This window comes from Notamacropus eugenii, chromosome 2 (assembly GCF_028372415.1).
Source record: "Notamacropus eugenii isolate mMacEug1 chromosome 2, mMacEug1.pri_v2, whole genome shotgun sequence".
Classification (NCBI taxonomy): domain Eukaryota; kingdom Metazoa; phylum Chordata; class Mammalia; order Diprotodontia; family Macropodidae; genus Notamacropus; species Notamacropus eugenii.
Genome location: NC_092873.1, coordinates 79390151 through 79410148, shown reverse-complemented (window position 1 = coordinate 79410148; position 19998 = coordinate 79390151). Strand labels below are relative to the sequence as shown.

Genomic DNA, 19998 nt, shown 5'->3' with positions numbered 1-19998 from the left:
CAATGGGCCAGCGGTTATTAAGTATCTACCATGTGCCAGCTGTCTTGGAAACAAAAATATAAGCTTACAGTCTAACTTGGGCGACAACATGCACATACACGGGGGAGGGGGGCGGGGCATTCGGTTGCACTAAGACTTTTGGGACATCCTCTATAGGAAACACCTCCAAAGGTAACCTGAGTGGGGGGGGAGGGGAAGTCTCAAGTGGAAGGTTGTGCTTGAGCTGAGTCTTGAAGGAAACCATCAATTTCAGACTCTACGTTTTGGGGAAATGAATTAGGAGTATAGTGGAAGTTTGTACGTATGATACATTGAATCAAAGTATCCGTTTTTAAAAAATGGTTAAGACGTGACAAATCTGAACTTGACTTTGCCTTTGTTCGGGGGTGGGCAGGGAAGGGACGACTGACATGAGAAATCCCTTCCTGCACAAGAAGTAGGTGAAAGAAGCTAAAGCTAGGCTTGGAGAAGAGCCCAGGCAGAAGCTTCTTCGCCATCTCTCTCCCCACTGCTGCTCTGGGACTTCGGGGTTCAGAGCTCTCCTCATCCCCTTCCCCCTGGGCTCCTCAACCCAGTCCCAACTCCAGCAGGAGCACGTGCAGCCCAGCCCTAAAGGGAAAGACCTAGCAGGAGCGCCAGCCCTTAAACGGAGGCTGCCCCCCCCCATGCGCGGTGACGTCACACGCCGCTGTCACAGCCGGCGCTGGGGGGGGGTTTGGTGTGGGGGAGAATGGCCGCCGCCGCCGCCAGCGGGACCCCGGGAGGTAAGAGACTTGGCCTCCTGCCGGCCTCCCCACCCCGCGCCAGGGGGCGCAGGTCCGCTCGTGCCGGCCCCTGCGGCTTGGCCCCGCGGCGCCCCACCTCTAGCCCCTGGCACTCCCTTCCTCCTTCCTCCTCCTCCTCCTCCACCTCCGCCCCCTCCCCCGCAGTAGGGGGCGCCTCTCCACACAGCCCCCAGCGGCTCCCTCCCACCGCCCCCCCTCCCCCTGTTCCTCTGCTGGGGGACCAGCGGCCCGAAACCTCCTCCTGCCCCAGGGGCGCCCCTCCCCCACCCGGCTGCACCTGGGCGCCCCCGCAGGCGGCGCGAACCCCCTTGACCCCGAGCTTTGGCCCCATCTGCACCAGCCCTCACCTGGCGGGCACCTTGCGTTGGTGCCCCGTGATGGCACCCTCCCGACCCCCCCCCACTCACATTCTGCCATCGCCCAGGCTTGTCATCCCCCCTCCAACCCTATCCATCTGGGGGATCATTGCCCCATCCCCCTCAGATACCCTGGCTCAGCCCCGAGCTGAGATGACATCCCCAGACTACTCCCGTCTGTTCCCAGGAAAGGGGGGGGCTTGCGCTCTACGGGGGAGACAATTTGGTGGAAGTGGAATAGGCAAAGGAACCTGAGAGAAAGGATGGGGGGGGCAATATATTCTTAATTTCCATATGGGGTAGGAAAATACCATGAGCCAAGGGTGTGTGAGAGAAACGAGCTCTTGGGCCTGGGGCATAGAATGGGGAAGGTTGAAAGAGCCCCAGCATCTCACCTGGGCCTCAGTCACGGTTGAGAAAAAGGGGAGGAGGCTAGAATAAGCTTTCTGTGAGGTCCTTCACTTAGAACTGCAAAAGGGAAAAGGAAAAAAACAACAGGACAGTATCTGAGAGCATCGCAGGGCCATGGACCTTGTGACTTACCTTCTATGATCTAAGTGTCCTACTATCAGCTTCTCCCAGCTCTCCTCCTCTCTAGTCCTTGTTCTTTTCAGACACTCAAATATTCAAGTTCCCAGCCTGGTCTTTGGGGCATTTGCTGCCTCAGAGCCATGTGACCCTTAGGTCCCAGTTTTCTACTCTCATCTTTCTCAGTCATGTGAAAGACTCAGTTCTGGTTCCATTTCCCTCACCCCTTATTCTTAGTTGCCATCCCCTAGAGTGCAGTGGAAAGAGGGGTGATTTTGAGCTCAGAGGACCTGAGTTTGAAATCCCCTCTGCCTCTAACTACTGGCCTCAGTAAACTCATCTAAAAAATGAGCAAGTTGGACTAGGATGATCTCTGAGGTCCTTTCTGGCTCTAAATTTGTTTCTCTATGACTTTGTTCCCTTGCCCTTATCCTCCAAGTTATCCTTTTTCTGATACATCTTGGTTCCCATTGCAAATCTTTCTGCTTTTCCAGTCCCTTCTTATCTTCCCTTCCCCACAAGCTATCCTTCAGACCTCTCTATCCCAACCCTTCCCTCAGGAATCACAGCTTCTCCAGGGGCTATGTTCTCCTCTTAGATGAGATAGGAGAGGGGGAGATGCTGAGTATGAGCCTGCCTTATCTTCTTTCAGAACATATACCCCCTCCCCCTGGCCCATCAGGCAGAGGGTGACCTTGCCATTGGAGCCACCTTCACCATGAATAATAAGGACACCACTGAGGTTGCTGGTGAGTACCGTGCTGCTTTCTCTCCCCCTCCCACCCTCCAATACACTAGATTTCAGAATGTTAGGGTTGGGGGAATGGCTGAACAAGTTGTGGTATATGAATGTAGTGGAATACTATTGTGCTATAAGAAATGATGAACAGGCAGACTTCAGAAAAACCTGGAAAGATGTATATGAACTGATGCTGAGTGAAATGAGCAGAACCAGGAGAACATTATACACAGTAACAGCTGCAGGGTATGAGGACTATTTCTGATAGACTTAGCCCTTCACAGCAATGCAAGGACCTAAAACATTCCCAAAGGACTGTTGAGGCAAAATGCCATCCACATCCAGAGAAAGAACTATGGAATCGGAATGCAGAATGAAGCAGACTATTTTTATTGTGTCATGTTTTGTTGTTTTTTTGTTTCATTTGTTTTAATTCTTCTATGCCATGTGACTAATGTGAAAATGTGATTAATAAAAATCTATGTGTAGAACCCGTATAAGATTGCATGCCGTCTCAATGGGTAAGGGGGAAGGAGGGGGAGAAAATTTAAAACTTATGGAAGTGATTGTTGAAAACTGAAAACAAATAAATTAATTTTTAAAAATGTTAGGGTTAAAAAAAACCTTGTCAATCCTCTTGACTAATTCTTCTCATTCTCTAGTAAGAGTACACTGACCGATGGTTTCCATTTCTTCTCAGAGAACAGCCATCATTTGAAGATCTTTCTCCCCAAGAAGTTACTGGAGTGTCTTCCCAGATGCCCACTGCTGCCCCCTGAGCGGCTACGATGGAATACAAATGAGGTACCCCAGAGATGCTAAATGGACAAGGGTGGGAGGAAAGGCTTTTGTCCTTGATCTAGGAAATTCTGGTGGGCAGGAAGAAGGGAAGAGTTTTGTTTTGTTTTTGGCAGGTATGTGTGTCTCTGTGTGCATATATAACAGTTAAGTGATTGAGAACCTACCACATTCAGGGCACCATGTCAAGCATGGTCTTCAAGCTTCTTCAAGAAGCTCATAACTAGTTGGGGAAACAAGATTTAATTATATAACTAGACCATTAGCTCCTTGAGGGCAGGAATCCTGAACTATCTAATATAGTACTCTGATATAGTAACATAGTACTTTGAAGGTAAAAACTCAGTGACTCTTCATTGGTTCAGTGGGCTGAGGTGGTATAAAAACATAATTTAGCTATCCATAAGTGATCAGTGCCAAATAATCATACAGATAGTAGGTTCTATGGGATGTCACAGGATGGCTAGTGAGGGAGAGGCAACGTGGTATAATTAAAAGAATGCTGTATTTGTAAACAGCAGCTCTGAGTTTCTGGGCCTCAGTGTCATCATTTGTAAAATGATGGGATTGGACTAGATAGACCTCTGAAGTCTCTTCTGGCTTCTGTATCCTCTAAGGGTAAACTTCTGAGGAACTGCTATATTTTTTTTCTTCATAGCCCATGTGCCCTCTATTAAAGTCAGTACATAATTTAAACTGTTTTTTTTATAGCACTATTAAGTTTTATTTTATCTAGTGATATAAAGTTTTATTTTATCTAGTGATATAAGTATGCAGAATGAAGTTACTCAAAGATTCGCTGTATTTAAACTTTTTAAAAATGAAAATGGAGAAAATGTGAGCCTGAAGTTGGGCTTAAAGGATGTGCAGGTTTCACATAGGTTAGGGGTTTGTTTTCTTTTTCAGCAATGGGCTACATTATCAGAAAGCCATATGTGTGATAGCCACATTATTTTTTTTTTAAACCATTATAGTTATTAATTGATCTAAGCTTAATATTATGATTCCTAGGGAGCAATGAACTACATACCTGTAGTAGCAGGCTGGTAATTAGGCCCTGGTGGCCTAAGAGTTCATGTATAATAAGAGTCCATGGTAATAAGGCAAGACTTTTTTTTTTTTTGCTAATCTTAGCTGTATTTGGCTCAAAGACCTCATATTGGATACAGGGAAGATGGGTGGAAAGATGGGGACCATCCAAATGGGGAATCATTCTGAGTTGAGTTGGAAGCTAGACTATTTTACATTTGTTGAGGGGTGGGGAATGATGTGACTAGGGTGAAGGATTGGTCTTGTAGAGAAACAAGGGCAGCTCAGACTGGAGAGGAAGGTTAAAGGGATATAGTACAGGTGTTAGGGGTGGGGAGGGAAGGGAGGCAAGAATTCTTGACTTCAAGGCTAAGGAATTTGGACTTTACCCTGTAGGCCAGGGGTGGGGAACCTGTAGCCTTCAGGCAAATCCCCTTGTTCTGGATTTCAGTTTGGATTCAGTCAAAGGGTGGAACTTGAGGACCTAGAGGGCCACATGTGGCCTTGAGGCTACAGGTTCCCCACCCCTGTTGTAGGCAGTGAGAACTTGTTTAGATGAATTTGAACATATGGAATAATAGAGTGTTTTTTTCATGAAGATTATTAATCTGACAGGAAGAAAAGACTTGATGGAGAGATCAGTTAGGATTGCAATAGTCCCAAATTTGAGATAATAAAGAAATGCACTAGGGTGGAGGCAATGGGAACAGAAAGTATCTACTTGGATTGGAGTGGAAGAAAAAGATCAGATTTTTTTGTTATTGTTCTATTTATGAGTCAGGGAGAATAACCAGTTTTTGGAAAATCTCACTAAGTCCTTATGTGAAAGGCTTCTGGGGAAAAAGGTCATAATTTCTTTGTGTCAAGTCAAAGAAAATGGAGCTTCTGAGCTTCCTTATGGCAGTTGGAAGGGATAATCAGGCCTTAATAGGGCCTATTCCCAGGGATATTTCCTCCAGCATCCAGGACTTGGCAGTGGGTAGGCCTTTTGAGTTTTGACATGCCAGGGAGAAAAATAAAGGTAGGAGCTTGGAGAAAAAAAGCTATAAAATAAGGGGATTGGGGAGAGAATGAGGAGGAGGAAGAGAACAGAATGAGTATTTTTTCCCTTCTAGGAGATTGCCTCATACTTAATCACCTTTGAGAAGCATGATGAGTGGCTGTCCTGCTCCCCCAAGACCAGGTAAGGGGACCTGGAGAAGGTTGTTAAGGCTAAGCATGCAGAATCCCAGAGCTTGCTTTATCTTCTTCTATACTTCCCCAGGCCTCAGAATGGCTCCATTATCCTCTATAATCGCAAGAAGGTAAAGTACCGGAAGGATGGCTACTGCTGGAAGAAGCGGAAGGATGGAAAGACCACTCGAGAGGACCACATGAAACTGAAGGTGCAGGGCATGGAGGTAGGGGAAGGCCCTTAGAGTTTGGTGTCTGGTTCTCCTGTATCAAGTTTTTAATCACTCCTGCCCTGTCTCATTTCCTAGAATCCAAGTGTTACTATAGTCACCCCTCCCAGCCAGTCTTAGGTCAACCATCCCACTTCTTGGGAAGTAGACTGGAGTCCCATTTCCTTCAGTAACACAGTTGTCTGGGCCTTTGTTTCTCACAGGGACTCATCTGTCCAGTCTCCTAGCTTCTCTGATATTTTCCTTAGAAATCCTTGTATATGACCCGAGGCCCAACTCTAGCTTTTGTCACTCCCCTGTTCTCAGTGTCCCAGTATCAATTTCATGGATATTCCTTAAATGTTCTACTTTGAAAGTCCCAAATATCTCACCCCCTTTTTATTTTCACACCCCCTTGATTCTGTGTTATTTGGATTTAAGGGGAACCTAGGTTCCTGGGGGTTGGGCGGGACTCATAGGGGAGACAAGTCATTTGAAAGGGGACTAAAGAGAAGAAGTCTTTCCATCCAACTATCTCTTGGCAGTGTCTCTATGGCTGCTATGTTCACTCCTCCATTGTTCCCACATTCCATCGTCGCTGTTACTGGCTGCTACAGGTATTGATGGGATTGGAGAGTCAGACTCTTGGGCAGTAAGGAGGGAGTGAAAAGAGGAAAGATTGGGCTCTTAGAGAGTCTGAAAAAAGCTGAATTAGAAGAAAGGGGCTTATGGACTAAGAAGGCCAAACACCTGGGTACTTGGGAGGAATGGGAGTTTATGGGGGAGGTATAAGAGCTGAAGAGGTGCTGGGGGAGGTGGAGGAGAACAGAATTCTGGGAAGGGAACTAAGTATTATGGGGCGGAATATCTAGGTCCCAGTGTCCACTGGCACCCTGTGTCTACCATTGCTGCCCTCAGAACCCTGACATCGTCCTCGTGCACTACCTGAATGTCCCCGCCCTGGAAGATTGTGGGAAGGGCTGTGGCCCCATCCTTTGTTCCATCAGCAGCGATCGGAGGGAATGGCTCAAGTGGTCCAGGGAAGAGCTGGTGGGGCAACTGAAGCCCATGTGTAAGAACCCCAGGGTAAAAGTGGGTCTCAGGGTGCCCTCACAGAAGCCAAGACTATTTCCAAGTGCCTCTGGAGTGACCAGCTTTCCCTAGGTATTGAAGAGGTTTGATCCTTGGTGCTGCTGGGAGCTGAAATGCTGGTGGATTCTCAAGGCCTTATGTTGCAGAAGTGGTGGGAGTAAGGGAAAGAAATGGACTACATATCCCAGGAATGCTTGGAACAGCTACCTTTTCCCCAGGCTACTAGTCCCATGGCATCATGGGAGTTGTAGTCCAGTAAGGGAGAGAGGGACAGCAAGGGGAGTTTAGTGGCTGGATTTTCTTAGGTTCACACAGCAGGCCCTCCCTCCTCCCCTTTTCAGTTCATGGCATCAAGTGGAGCTGTGGGAATGGGGCAGGTGAGTTCTCAGTGGAACAGCTGGTGCAGCAGATTCTGGATACCCACCAGGCCAAGCCCCTGCCCCGTACCCATGCCTGCCTCTGCAGCGGAGGGCTCGGTTAGTGATGGGACCCAAGGGCTCCCTCTGACTCTGAGTTCTATTCCCCACTGGGGACACAAACACCCTTTATATTTGTTTGCATGCTAATTTATATATGTTTTGCACATTGTTTCCTAATAGTCCAGTGGGACTGAGGACATCTTCTCTAGGCCTTAGCTTTCATTTGGAAAATGCCTTCCCAGGCTTTCGGCCAGTTTGTCACTCTGTCATTTATCTTTGTGACCCCCAGTCTCTGTGCACTATTCATGCATAGGCATCAGCTCACTGCCTTTTTCTTTCTCTCCACCAGCCTGTTTCTTCTCCCCTAGCAACCTTGCAATCCCCCTGTGCTCTTCTCCCTGCAGTGCCTGTTCAACCAGAATTTGTGGCATCTCTGCTTCCCCCCAATGGCCACAGTCATTATTACACATCTATCTGTACTGGGGCCCCAGTGGATAGAAAATCTCCACTGGAGAAAATTGGGAAGTTGTCTTATTCTACTCCTTTTCTTTCTTCCCTACCCCATTCTTCACTACAGGTTCCACAGGGAGCCTACCCCACAAATGCAGCAATACCAAGCACCGAATCATCTCCCCTAAAATTGAGCCTCGGACCTTGGCCATACCCCCAATTCCACCTCCAAGACCTCCTGAGCCCCTTCCACAGCCTCTCCCACCACTTACTGAACCCCCTGAACTTCCCAAGGTTGATACCTCACCCTCTTCCTCCTCTTCTTCCTCTTCTGGCTTTGTTGAACCCCCTGAAATTAGCCCTAGACCTCCGGTAACTCCAGGAGGGCTGCCCAGGGGGGGACCTGCTCTCCTCCTTCTGACAGGTTTGGAGCAGCTCACTGGGGGTTTAACTCCCAGCAGACATTTGGCTCCTCAGCCTGAGTTTGGGCCCTCTCTGGGCCTGGCCCTAGTCCTAGGCCCTCAGCCTCCTGCCCCACCCGGCCCTCCCAGTCCCGCCTTTGATCCTGATCGATTTTTCAACAATCCCAGTCAAGGCCAGACTTATGGAGGTGGGCTGGGGGTGAGTCCCAATTTCCCTGAGGCAGAGGCAGCCAGAACACCTTGCCCAGCCCTGGAACCTGCTGCTGCTTTGGAGCCTGTGACATCAGATCAAGGGACTACTCCTAAGCCTGGAGAAGAAAGAGAAGGGAACCGATTCTTTATCCGAGATGATGCAGGAGGGGAGGGAAGTGGGCCTGCCACAGTCTCCTCATCCCCATCCATGGAGTCATCGGCCCGGCCTGGAAGAGGTGAAGGGCTGTTTGGAGGACCAGGGGGGACCAGTGAGCTAGAGACTTTCAGCTTGTCTTCCTTCCCAGACCTCATGGGGGACCTGATCAGTGAGGAAGCTCCAGGGCCTCCTGGCCCTCCAGCTCTTAGCGTTATCACTGACTTCTCTCCTGAGTGGTCCTATCCAGAGGTGAATATTATATTCTTTCATCATTTCTCCTCATTACTTGCTGTCCCATTCCCACCCTGAGCCTAGCCCCTAGGTCACCCAAGCCTAAGTTTCCACAGTAACCATAGCCCTGTAATCTATGTTCTAGCTTCCTTAACTTCCTTCAGATTTTTATGGCATGTGGCCATCTTGTTTTCCATGCTCTTCCTCCCTTAATTACCTTTATACAGGGTATCCCAAAAGTCTTTGTACAGTTTTGAACTTAAATAGATTAAAACTGAACTAAGACTTTTGGGACATCCTGTATATTTTCCAGAGGGTACTCCCAATCTCTGGTGACTCTATGTTTGGATGGGGATATTTGCTTGTTCACAGGGTGGGGTCAAGGTATTGATCACAGGTCCTTGGACAGAGGTCTCAGAGCGTTATTCTTGTGTCTTCGACCACATCCTTGTGCCAGCCTCACTTGTCCAGTCTGGTGTCCTGCGCTGCTACTGTCCTGGTATGGAGGAGTGGGAAGTACTGATCAGACAAGTCAGGGTGGGACAGTCTATAGATGCCTTATCAGGAGCTTCACCATTAGAGTGGAGGCTGGAGACTTAATATGGGGAGACCCAGAAGGTTACCAAGGCTGTATGTGAAATTAGTCTCTTTTCTTTTCTCCAAAGTAGCCAGGACTAAGGAGGCAGCAAGGGGAAGGAATCCTGCCCTTGGAATTAAGAAACCTGGCTTCTAATCTCAGCTCTTGTTATTCACTGTGTGCCTTAGCCAAGTCATTTAACTTATCTGAGCCTCATTTTGTTTTGTCTGGTCTCTAAGGCTGTTCCTAGCTTTGTACATCTGTGGAGTTAAGGGGCCTGACAACTTTAATCCAAGGTAGAAAAAAGAGAAAAAGTCTAGGGCGCTTAGAGACAGAAAGGGATAGTGGAAAAGACTCAAGTCCTAGCTGTACCACTTAACTAGTTATATGATCATAGGCAAGTGATTTCTTCTTATGTAAAATGGAAATCATTCTTGCCACTCTAATCGCATGTGATTGTTGTGCTTTGCAATCTATGGAGTACTATGTAGGTATGAGCTACTATTATTATTGACTTTCATCTCAGCATGCTAAAATGAAGCCTGGCCTCATAGCCCAGATCCCATTGCCAAGAAACATCTCTACCCTATCCTAACATGCCAAATATCAATCAGAATCAGAGAAAAGCCTCAGAGGTTTTATCCCTGATAAATAGAAAGATGAGGTCTCTAAAACAATCCAGGAACCATAGGAATGACCTGCCTCAACAGGCTTTGTTGTATGTGGGTATCCTACCCCTGCCAATACCACCACCTTGTGAGTTGAGAGGCTTGGGGATGAAAAGAGTAGAGTTGGACTTTCTTAGCCTCTAGTCTAGGTGATCAAGACCTTAAGTTTTATACTCAAAGGGCCATGAGAATCACCAGGTCATAAGCCAAACTAGACCCCGCTCCTTGGAAACTTTATCCACTTACTCAGTAGTGAAATTGGATGGGAGTGGAGGGAGAGAACATAGGATGTCTACTAATCAAGGTGCATCAGAGAGTTCAGGCTATACCTGGCCAAAAACTTGGAGTCACCGTTGCCAAGGAGCACATTTCTCTTAACATCCAGGTTGGCTGGGGCCTCTGGGAGATGTAAGGCAAAGGGAAGAGTATAGTAGGATAAGGCTTTAGGACTTTGATCCAGGTCTCTGGGTTGCTGGCAGGGGTTATCTCAGTAAAAGAAACTGACATTCTTCCCCTTCCCCTTTGTCTTCCCTAGCTCATGAGGCAGGTTTGGTGTCTCTTCAGGTGGCAGGAGAAGAGGGCCCACTCTCTGCTTCTGTGCTCTTTGAGTACCGAGCCCGCCGCTTTTTAGCTCTTCCCAGCACCCAACTCGACTGGCTGTCCTTAGATGGTAAGTACCTAACCTGACCTGGACCTGGATATCCATCCTCTAACCCCTGTGCTTCAATCTTTCTCCTTACCCTCGGTTCCTGTTTCTTTCAGGGATTTGATTGGGTATCTAGTCTGCCAGTCAATAAGCACCTGCTTGCTACATACCACACACCATGCTAAGCACTGGGATTACAAAGAAAGGCAGAAGATAGTCCCTGCCCTTGAGTGCACAGTCTAATGGGGGAGATAACATGCAAACAACTGTTTGCAAACAAGCTGTATACAGGATAAATAGGAAATAATCAACAGAAGGAAAACACTAGAATTAAGAGGATTTAGGAAAGACTTCCTGTAGAACATGGGATTCTAGTTGGAACTTGAAGGAAGGAGGAGGAAATGAAGAGAGAGAGGACTCCAGGCACGGGAGACAGTCAGTGAAAATGCCCAGACTAGAGAGATGGAGTGTCCTGTTCCAGGAACAGGAAGGAGGCCGTTATCACTGGACTGAAAAGTATGTAGCAGGGGAGGAAGGTATAAAAAGACCAGAAAGGTGGGGCAGGTGGCTTGGTTATGAAGGACTTCAAACACTAGGGAGAGGATTTTATACTTGATTCAGGAGCCACTGGAGTTTGAGTTTTGGGGAGTGGGGAGGAATGTCAGACCTACACTTAAGAAAATCACTTTGGCAGAGTCCTCTAGCTTCCAACTTTCCAGTCATGTCCAGGGCCTAGTTTTTTCTTGATCTATAACTGGCTTCTTCTCCATCTCTTCTTTCCTAGATTTCTTAGACTCTGTCTCTAAGCCCTGGGACTTTTTCTGTTTCCCTGTCTGAGTTTTGGCTATTCCTGTCTGCAGAACTTTCTCCCTTGCGGTCTGATGCTTGGGCTATCTGTCCCCCTCGTAGTTTTTCAGAGTTCCTGTGTCATTCTTTGTCTTGGTATTTTTTTTCCATCTCTTTTTCCCTCTTCAGCCCTTCTTATAGGAAAAGGAGTGTATGATGTAGTATAGTGAACAGCAGGGGGTCTGAAGTCTGGCAATGTGGCTTCAAGTCCCAGATCAGCTGTTGAACAGCTATGTGACCTTTGGCTTCTTTCCTTCTTTGTAAAATGGGAATTTTGTGTCTTAGTTACATTCTGTACCTAACAGCATTTTCATGAAGAAAATTTTTTATGAACTATTAACATACTTTTTAACAACCATCATTGTTTGTGCCCCATCCCGACAGTTTTTTTTTCTGGTGAAATTCTCAATGTTACAAGTCTTGAGAATTTCTATATCCAAAGCACTGGCTTTGGAGTCAAGGTTCAAGCTGTAGCTCTCTGACCCCTATGTGACCTTGGGCAAGTCACTTAGTTTTTTCATCTGCAAAATGAAGTTGGCCTAGATGGCCTCTGAGCTCCCTTCTAGCTCTGGATTGTATGAACCCGAGGTTCACGTTTGTGTTTTTTCGTCTCAATTTTCTTTTAACAGTTTTTCCCCTCTGTCATTATATTTTCAAATCTTACTGGATTTTTGTTTCCTGCCCTTTCTCTATTTCACTTAAGTTTCTATCCATCTTACCCCTTGTCAACATCAGTGCTTCCATCCTCCTTCACCTATCCCTTCTCTACCATGTTAAGTATAACAACACTCAGCCTTCCCGCTCCATACCCTTCACCCCCCACAAGGGGAGGCTGGTTTTAAATGACTCTTTTGGGAAGCAGTCACTGAAGAGGAGAGGCAGAGCACAAGGAGTGTTGGGCACAAGGAAGAGAGAGAGAGAACCTCTGGGAGATGAGGCATAAAGTAGGAGAGATTTCCAAAACCCATTACCCAACCCTTTGCCATTCTCTCTATATTATCATGTAAACTGATTTGGGATCTAGATGTTTCAGTTGTGCTCTGGGTCCTGGCATATGTTCAGGGTCCCTGGTTCAGGCTTTAGGGAGGTATCTTTCCTTCTTGACTATCCTTTTCCTCCCCAGATCTTGGGATATTTGCTTGTGGTACTTGGAAGGTTGTTCACATCATTTCCCAACTCAATCTCCTATCCTTTTCCCCTACAAGACAATCAATTTCGGATGTCCATACTGGAGCGACTAGAGCAAATGGAAAAACGGATGGCAGAAATGGCAGCAGCTGGACAGGCTCCTCCCCAAGGTTCTGACCCTCGCCCAGTACAGGTATTTGGAGAGAGGGAAGGTGGAATATTTGTTGCACCTTCCCTAAGCAAACAGCTGTGGTGTTTGACCCACCTTATTTTCCTTCTTTCCTCTGCATCTTGACCTTTTTAGCCTGGTGCCCCTCTCTTCTTCCTGATACACCATATCTCCCAACACTATCTTCTCCTCTTCCAAGGGTAGCTATTCTTGGTGCCATCTTGGCATGCCTACTCCTCAAACTATTTCTGGTCTAGAAAGGGGGAGAAACTGGGGAAGGTAATGGGGGGAATCTTCAAAGATCTGGGGGTCCTGATTTATACCAATGAACTGGCAGCTGTATGGCACTGTTTCAGGGACAAGGACACTCAGATGTCTGACCGGAATGGTCCGGAGAAAACTAAGAGACAGGAGGCCTGGTTTCCAGAGGGAAGTGGAGACTGAGGATAGAATTAGGAAGTGGAAGTAAGAGAAGAATATCTGGGTCTCAATAGGTGAATGAGACTAGACAGTTGGATTAGGGCTGTTTGAGGATTATGGGAGAGAATGTTTGGGTGCCTGAGTCGAGAGACAGGGTTAATGAGCACTAAGGTAGAGAGTTGACAGCTGGAAGACCAAATACCTGGGCCCCTAAGGTCAGCAGAAGTCACAAGACAAAAATCTAGGCCCTTGGATGAGGGTGTGTGTATTACAGGGAGGTGTCCCGGGGCCTGGGTTTGAGGCCCGTGTGGTGGTCCTAGTAGAACGTATGATCCCTCGTTATGGCTGGCGGGGCCCTGATCACCTGGTTCACGGGGGACCCTTCCGGGGTATGAGTCTCCTTCACCTGGCAGCAGCCCAGGGCTATGCCCGTCTCATTGAGACCCTGAGCCAGTGGAGGTGAGTACAGGTTGGGAAGGGAAACGGTTGGGAGTGGGTTGGAAGGTGGAGAGCCAGAATAGTAGATCTAGAGTCAGAAAGAGTCAATGAAGTGGGGGGGGCATGGTTATTGTAGGTGAACAAGATGGGATTGAGGAGAGGTTAGAAATTGGGAACCAAGAGAATGTAAGTGCCCTTAGTCCTTGTCTCCCAGGCTTAATTTCTTTAAGGTTTCTTGACCCCACCCACACCCTCACCCCTTTGCCCACTGACTTGCCCTTTTTGATGTCTTGACCTCTGGTCCCTCATGTCTGCCCCTCTTAGTACAACCTCAACCTGCACCTATCCTCTTGTGCTCTGATTAGCTTCCCTTATCTCTCTTCCTCTCTTGCCACCCCTCTAGGACTATGGAGGCAGAAAGCCTGGAACTGGAGCAAGAGGTGGATCCACTTAATGTGGATCATTTCTCCTGTACTCCTTTGGTAAGACCACCAGATTCCTTGTCCCTCAGTGGCTACTGAAACTGGGGTAGGTATGTGGGAAGAGGGGAAATAGGGAGGCTGTGGGGTTCATAAAGCCTAAATTCTTTGCGGGGAAGAAGGGCAGAGAGATGTAGAAACAAAGTCATGGACTGATGGTTGAGTTCCTAAGAAGACAAAGTTATTTGTGTCCAGTCCTTACAGTCTATTCTTCCATCCTAAACTCTTCCTTCCCTAGATGTGGGCCTGTGCCCTAGGACACCTAGAAGCTGCTGTGCTCCTTTTCCGATGGAACCGCCAGGCACTGAACATCCCTGATTCTCTGGGCCGATTACCCCTGGCTGTGGCACATTCCCGGGGGCATGTACAACTTGCCCGATGCCTAGAAGAGCTACAGAGACAGGAGGCTTCAGTTGAGTCCCTGCCTGTCCCTTCACCACCCTCTGCCAGCCCTGACACTGGTAAGGATGTTGGCAGGGAACAGGAGAGAAAAAAGGAATGGAATTGAGAAATGTGAGAGGGGAGGGAAGCCTTGGGGCAGGGAGCAGCTTAGAGAAACGGAGATGGGATGGATGGGGGAAACAAATGCAGCCAAAAGCCTAGAAAGTGAAAGAAAGAAGGTAGGATACAAGTGGTAGTATAGAAATAGGGAGAAGGAGTAGGGTGTGGGCATGAGGAGGAGTAAAAGATGTAGGAGGGAACTAGCAAGACCACCTTGGACAGCACTTGTCTTGATCATAAATAATTTTTGAATCCTTTCTCTCCCACACTTCTAGGTCTGAGCAGTGTTTCCTCACCTTCAGAGCTGTCAGATGGCACATTCTCTGTCACTTCGGCCTACTCTAGTGCCCCAGACAGCAGTCCCCCACCTGCTTCTCTGCCTACTTCTGAGGGAGCCACTGAGGTGACACAGCCAGGTCAATCTCCTCATGGTCTCTCTGAGGCTCCCAGCGTACTCATGGACCATAAGGCCAGTAACCCCAAGGGGCTTCCCTCACCCTCCTCTGTGAGTGAGGACTCCACAGTAGAGGCTCCAATCCAGGTTCATGGGGCCAGTTCAAAGGGAGCTGATTGCCATCAAACTGTGGATATGATACAGGTATTTATCAATCTCAGTCTGGGGAGTGAGTATTTAGGGTTAGACGTGAATGAGGGTAGAGGAGAGGGGGTTAGCTAAAGTAAGGTAATTTGAGCATCTGTGAAGGGACCAAGAGTTCCCTTTCTGGAGTGGTTTGGATCTGGAACGCATTGGGGTTGATCGATGTTTTTTCAGTCCTTGTGAGCCTTACCCTGAAGTAAGGAACAGTGGTAGGCTCACAATAAAAGTTTATAAACTCTTGGGAATGAAAGAATGGATTTTTCATTTGTCTCATCATTGTTGACAAACATTTATTTAGTATTATATATATTGTGCCATGTTTTGTTATAAGGCACAGCCTTACCCATGAGGTGTTATAGTCTAATTGGGAAGGGCATATACATAAAAAAAAATAAATAAGGGAAGTTATATAAAAGAATGGTAGTATATGCTCAGTGTCAAATGTGTTATATTGATAGTAAATTCACGGGAGACAGCAGTCATCAAGGGAAAGCTAAGAAAGGCTTTCTAGAGGATATGATAGAATCTGAGCTGGACCTTTAAAGAAGGATTAGACTTAAGGGAAAAGGAGGGGAAAAAAGATTTAAGACAGGAATAATAGTATGAGCAAAGGTAGCAATAAATGTGGAATAATGAGGAAATTAATTTGGCAAGAGTGGAGGATCTATGTAGGGGAGAAGAGTAGGCAGGGGATGGGAAGGCAGTTTAGAGTCACTAATACTAGGCTAAGGAGTTTGGACTTTGTTCCTAGAATATGTTGTTTCAACATGAAGATTATAAATCCTTCAAGGGCAGAGAACTTTCTCTATTTATCTTTTACTTAGTGCCTCTTGTTGTTCAGTCTTGTCCGATTCTTCATGACCCTGTGGACCATGCTAATGCTGCCCATGGGGTTTTCCTGGCAAAGATACTGGAGTGGTTTGCCATTTCCTTCTCCAGTGGATTAAGACAGAGGTTAAGTGACTTGCCCATAGTCACATAGCTAGTAAGTGTCTGAGGCTGGATTTGAACTCAGATCTTCCTGACTCCAGGCCCAACACTATCCACTCAGCCACTTAGCACTGTGTTATAATAGTAACTCAGTAAATATTCTAGCATGATCAGAGAAATAAGGGAATCAAAAGGAAAGGCCTAGTGGAGTCTCAGGCAATGGCAGTGAAAAAGCAAAGGCTTGGAGATAGGATCAGGGCTCATTCGTTTATAAGGCAGGATGAAGAGCTGATGGGTGAGATCTTTCACATTTTCCACTAGATGGACATGATCTCCCTGGCCAAACAGATTGTTGAGGCAACACCAGAACACATTAAACAGGAAGACTTTGAAAGTGTCCCTCAGGCTGGAGGTCCTCTTCAAGAACAGACTGGAGCCATGGAGCTCAGTGAGACTATGTCCTGGCTGGCTAGTTACCTGGAGAATGTGGACCATCTCCCTAGCCTCACGCAGCACAGGTGACCACATTCAGGGTGGGTCCTCTGGTCATTTCCCTTAAAATTGGATGAGGAAGCAAGGGACCACCAGGCTGTGACCCAGGGACTTTGGGTAGAGCAGATGTAATCTCTGGTGTTCAGTCTAGGAAAGGACCCAGTTAAGACCTTGCCCACAGTTCTGGAACCCTGAAAAGGAATAATAGCTCTTTAAACTCAGTGATCAGGAAGCATCCCTCCACAGAAAGCCCTGTGATGGGAAGGAAGAAGAGGTGGGCCACAGTCTGATACCCTTCCTCCCCCTCTCCCTGAAGCAGTGAGCTGCCCTTTGAGCAGGGTCGCCTGGCTACTCCCCCTGCTCCATCTTGGGCAGAGTTCCTTGGGGCCTCAGCTAATGGGAAGATGGAAAGTGACTTTGCACTGCTGACACTGTCTGATCATGAGCAACGGGAACTGTATGAAGCAGGCCGTGTCATCCAGACTCCCTTCCGCAAGTACAAGGTTGGGGAGAAATGGGGGTGGTAGAATCAGAAGGGGTGCACAGGTCCCATTATTAGAGCTGAAGACACAGGGGAGAGGCAGATAGGAGTACTTCCATCGTTAATTATCCTGTGGGCTATAAAGAGTGCTAGGTGATGTTTGACACGGTGGGGTGGGGTGAGATATGATTTCTGGGAGTGTGTGACTAAGGTAACTGAATGAGAAAAAAGAAATGAGTGCCAGAGGGAAAGAACACAGTGTGGATCAGTTATTGAGTATATAGAGCAGCAGTAAATAAAAGGGAAGAGAGGCATTTCAAGTGTGGGCCCTAAAAGCCAAATCTGTGTTCACCACCAGCCCACTAATCCCCATAGGGAGATTACATTATTTTGGAAGCTGGGATGACAAAGCATCAGAAGATGTGAGATTTCTGAATGGCATAGTTTCTGCATAGGAAAAGACAGTATTCAAGGAAAAGCCAGTGGACAAGAATTCATTGTGATCATAATTATTAGCAAGTGGAAAAGTGCGTATTGGGGAGCATATGCTGTTAGGTGTGTAGGTCCATGCAACTCAGAGGTACTGGTTTTAGATGGGATCTAGAGACAGAAGAAGTTGGTAAGGTCATATTGCAGCCCATGGTTGTTAGTTATGGTAGAATAATTAGATTCCAGACATGTCATGCCAAAGAGTCATGGATCATTTAAGAGGACCACAAAACAGGTCTGTGAAAGTTAAATGTTGTGGGGAACCATGATCTTAGGGATAAGATGACCCTGTCCCAGTGGGGAAATGTTAGGGACAGGTCTTCAAATTTCCCCTGCTCCACCCACCCTCAAGGGCCGTCGACTAAAGGAGCAGCAGGAGATGGCAGCAGCTGTGATCCAGCGCTGTTACCGAAAGTACAAGCAGGTAAGATATACTCCCCCACCTCCAAATACACACTGCTTCCTGAGCCCCTCTCTAGCTTAGTTTGGCTCTAACTCCACTTCTCTTCCCACAAGCTAACGTGGATTGCACTTAAGGTAACTAAGGGAGTATTTGGGAGTAAAGAATATATATGTCAGAAGGAAGAGAGTCCTGCATCCATCTTGGCTTGAGAACAGGCCTCTAGGTTCTTTGCCTTTTTGGAGGCTTGCTTAGAGTAAATAAAATAGCTGTGGACTACAATGGATTCATAAACTGCTTCAAATATTTAGTAGCTGTATGATTACAACTTCAGATCTTCAGTTTCTTCATGCTGCAAAATGGGGATAATATCTACACTAAATACTTCAGGGTAGTTCTGAGGAAAGTGCTTTTCAAACCTTAAAACATCATAAAAATGTGAGTTTTTTGTCTTTTTCCCCATGATGCTGTCTCTCTTTTGGTCATGTTTGGTCTCCACCTCCCAAATTCTGTCCTCCAAGTTTGCACTCTATAAGAAGATGACTCAAGCAGCCATCCTGATCCAGAGCAAATTCCGAAGTTACTATGAACAGAAGCGATTTCAGCAGAGTCGACGGGCAGCTGTACTAATTCAACAGCACTACCGTTCTTACCGATGCCGCCCTGGGCCCTGCCACCGGCCTCCTGGGCCCTCAGGACCTCTGCCTCCCCGTAGCAAGTATGTTACTGAGCCCCTGTTACGACAGGTCCCAGACTCCACAGAAAACTGCTTCCTTCCAGTGTACACCCAAATTTCCTCTTTCTCCCACTGTAGTTGTCAGAAACCTTGTCTTCTTTATACCTAAAATTTCACTAAGTTGGGCTGTCTACACTCTTTCTATCTTGACCTCCCCTTTCCTATCCAGCCTTCTCAGGGACATAGTATTGAAGAGGAACCTGTACATTCTCCTTTATCTTGTTAGCTTCCCCTTCTCTCCCTTTCCAGAGGCTCCTTCCTCACCAAGAAGCAGGACCAGGCAGCTCGGAAAATCATGCGTTTCCTGAGGCGCTGCCAACACAGGTACCAGGCACTTCTCAACAACCTTATTTTCCCCATTTATGTCCAATTTCCTTTCTCTTCACATTCATTTCCCCAATTATTTCCTTTTTTAAAAAATTTATTTAATTTTTTTCCCCAGTTACATGTAAAAACAATTTTTAACATGTTTTTAAAACTTTGAGTTCCAAATTCTCTTTCCTGCCTCCGCCCACGCCCCACCCCCCATGGAGAAGGCGAGCAATTCGATGTAGGTTATACATGTGTAGTCATGCAAAACATTTCCATATTAGTCCCAAACATTTCCCTCTAAGACTCTATTTTACCACTTGGCCTCTTTCTATGTCTCCCGCATAGGATGAAGGAACTAAAGCAGAGCCAGGAGCTAGAGGGTCTCTCCCAACCTGAACTGGCCACCTGACAGCCCACCGCCACCACCTGGAAGAGGGGCGGTCTTCACCAGGTGACCCCCTGTTGGGACAGGGACAGCTTCGCTCCCAGACTCCTCGGAGCCTCTTCCCTGTAGGACTCTCCTCTTCGCCCTCCTAGGTGTTTGTTTCGCCCCCTGCCTTCCCCTCCCCCTATCTTTACCGGCCTTGGCCTTCAGCTGTGATCTGTCCAGCCCCGCGTCCGCGCCGGAGGCCCCCCTCTGTGCCTGTGAGGGCCCCCTCTTCTGCCTGCCTGCCTCACGTCAGCCTCGGAAAGGCTCTCCCGCTTCCCATCGCCACGTCTGCTTCCTGACTTTCCGTCCGTCCGCCGCGTCTCAGCCCGGTCACGCACACCCGATCCTGGAGGAGCCTCGCCATGGTTCTTGGTCACTTCTGGGCCCGGATTCTCGTTCCCTGCCCGCCCCTCCTTCCCATCTCCCTGCCTGTACTGAAGGGGTGGAAAGGGAGAGCGGGGGAGGGTGGATAACAGCGTGGGGTGGCGGTGCCTGGGCCGAGCGCTCCCCCACCCCGGGTTCGAAGTGGGTGAGCCCAGATGGTCACTGGTTCTAAGTGTGCATGGGCTTGGTTTCTACCACTCGCCATTAAAACATCGCTGCAACCGTCCGACTCCGGCTTTTGTTTGGGGGGGGGAGGGGCGGGCCTCTACCGACCGGCGCAAATCCGCGTTACTT

General features: G+C 47.7%; 1 protein-coding gene and 1 long non-coding RNA gene across 4 annotated transcripts; one reads left to right on the top strand and one right to left on the bottom strand.

The window, feature by feature from the left end:
- Positions 1–680: 680 nt before the first annotated feature.
- CAMTA2 (calmodulin binding transcription activator 2) lies at positions 681–19930 on the top strand. Of its 3 annotated transcripts, none has more exons than XM_072641315.1 (22): positions 681–764; positions 2322–2418; positions 3109–3212; positions 5351–5418; positions 5500–5635; positions 6163–6234; positions 6536–6689; positions 7051–7185; positions 7706–8598; positions 8953–9079; positions 10361–10495; positions 12523–12638; positions 13309–13493; positions 13876–13954; positions 14190–14412; positions 14728–15050; positions 16302–16498; positions 16792–16975; positions 17795–17866; positions 18364–18560; positions 18828–18902; positions 19236–19930. In XM_072641315.1, exons 2-22 carry the CDS (start codon positions 2388–2390, stop codon positions 19297–19299), a joined length of 3570 nt encoding a protein of 1189 aa, XP_072497416.1. In that variant the 5' UTR covers positions 681–764; positions 2322–2387; the 3' UTR covers positions 19300–19930. The 3 variants fall into 3 exon arrangements, with proteins under 3 accessions (XP_072497416.1, XP_072497415.1, XP_072497417.1); XM_072641314.1 differs by having other exon boundaries at positions 16789–16975; XM_072641316.1 differs by having other exon boundaries at positions 703–764; positions 6490–6689; positions 16789–16975.
- On the bottom strand, positions 16229–19591 carry LOC140525710 (uncharacterized). The gene is made up of 2 exons (XR_011974091.1): positions 19470–19591; positions 16229–16663 (listed from the first exon to the last, which is right to left on the bottom strand). It is a non-coding gene; the product is annotated as an uncharacterized lncRNA (long non-coding RNA).
- Positions 19931–19998: the final 68 nt, after the last annotated feature.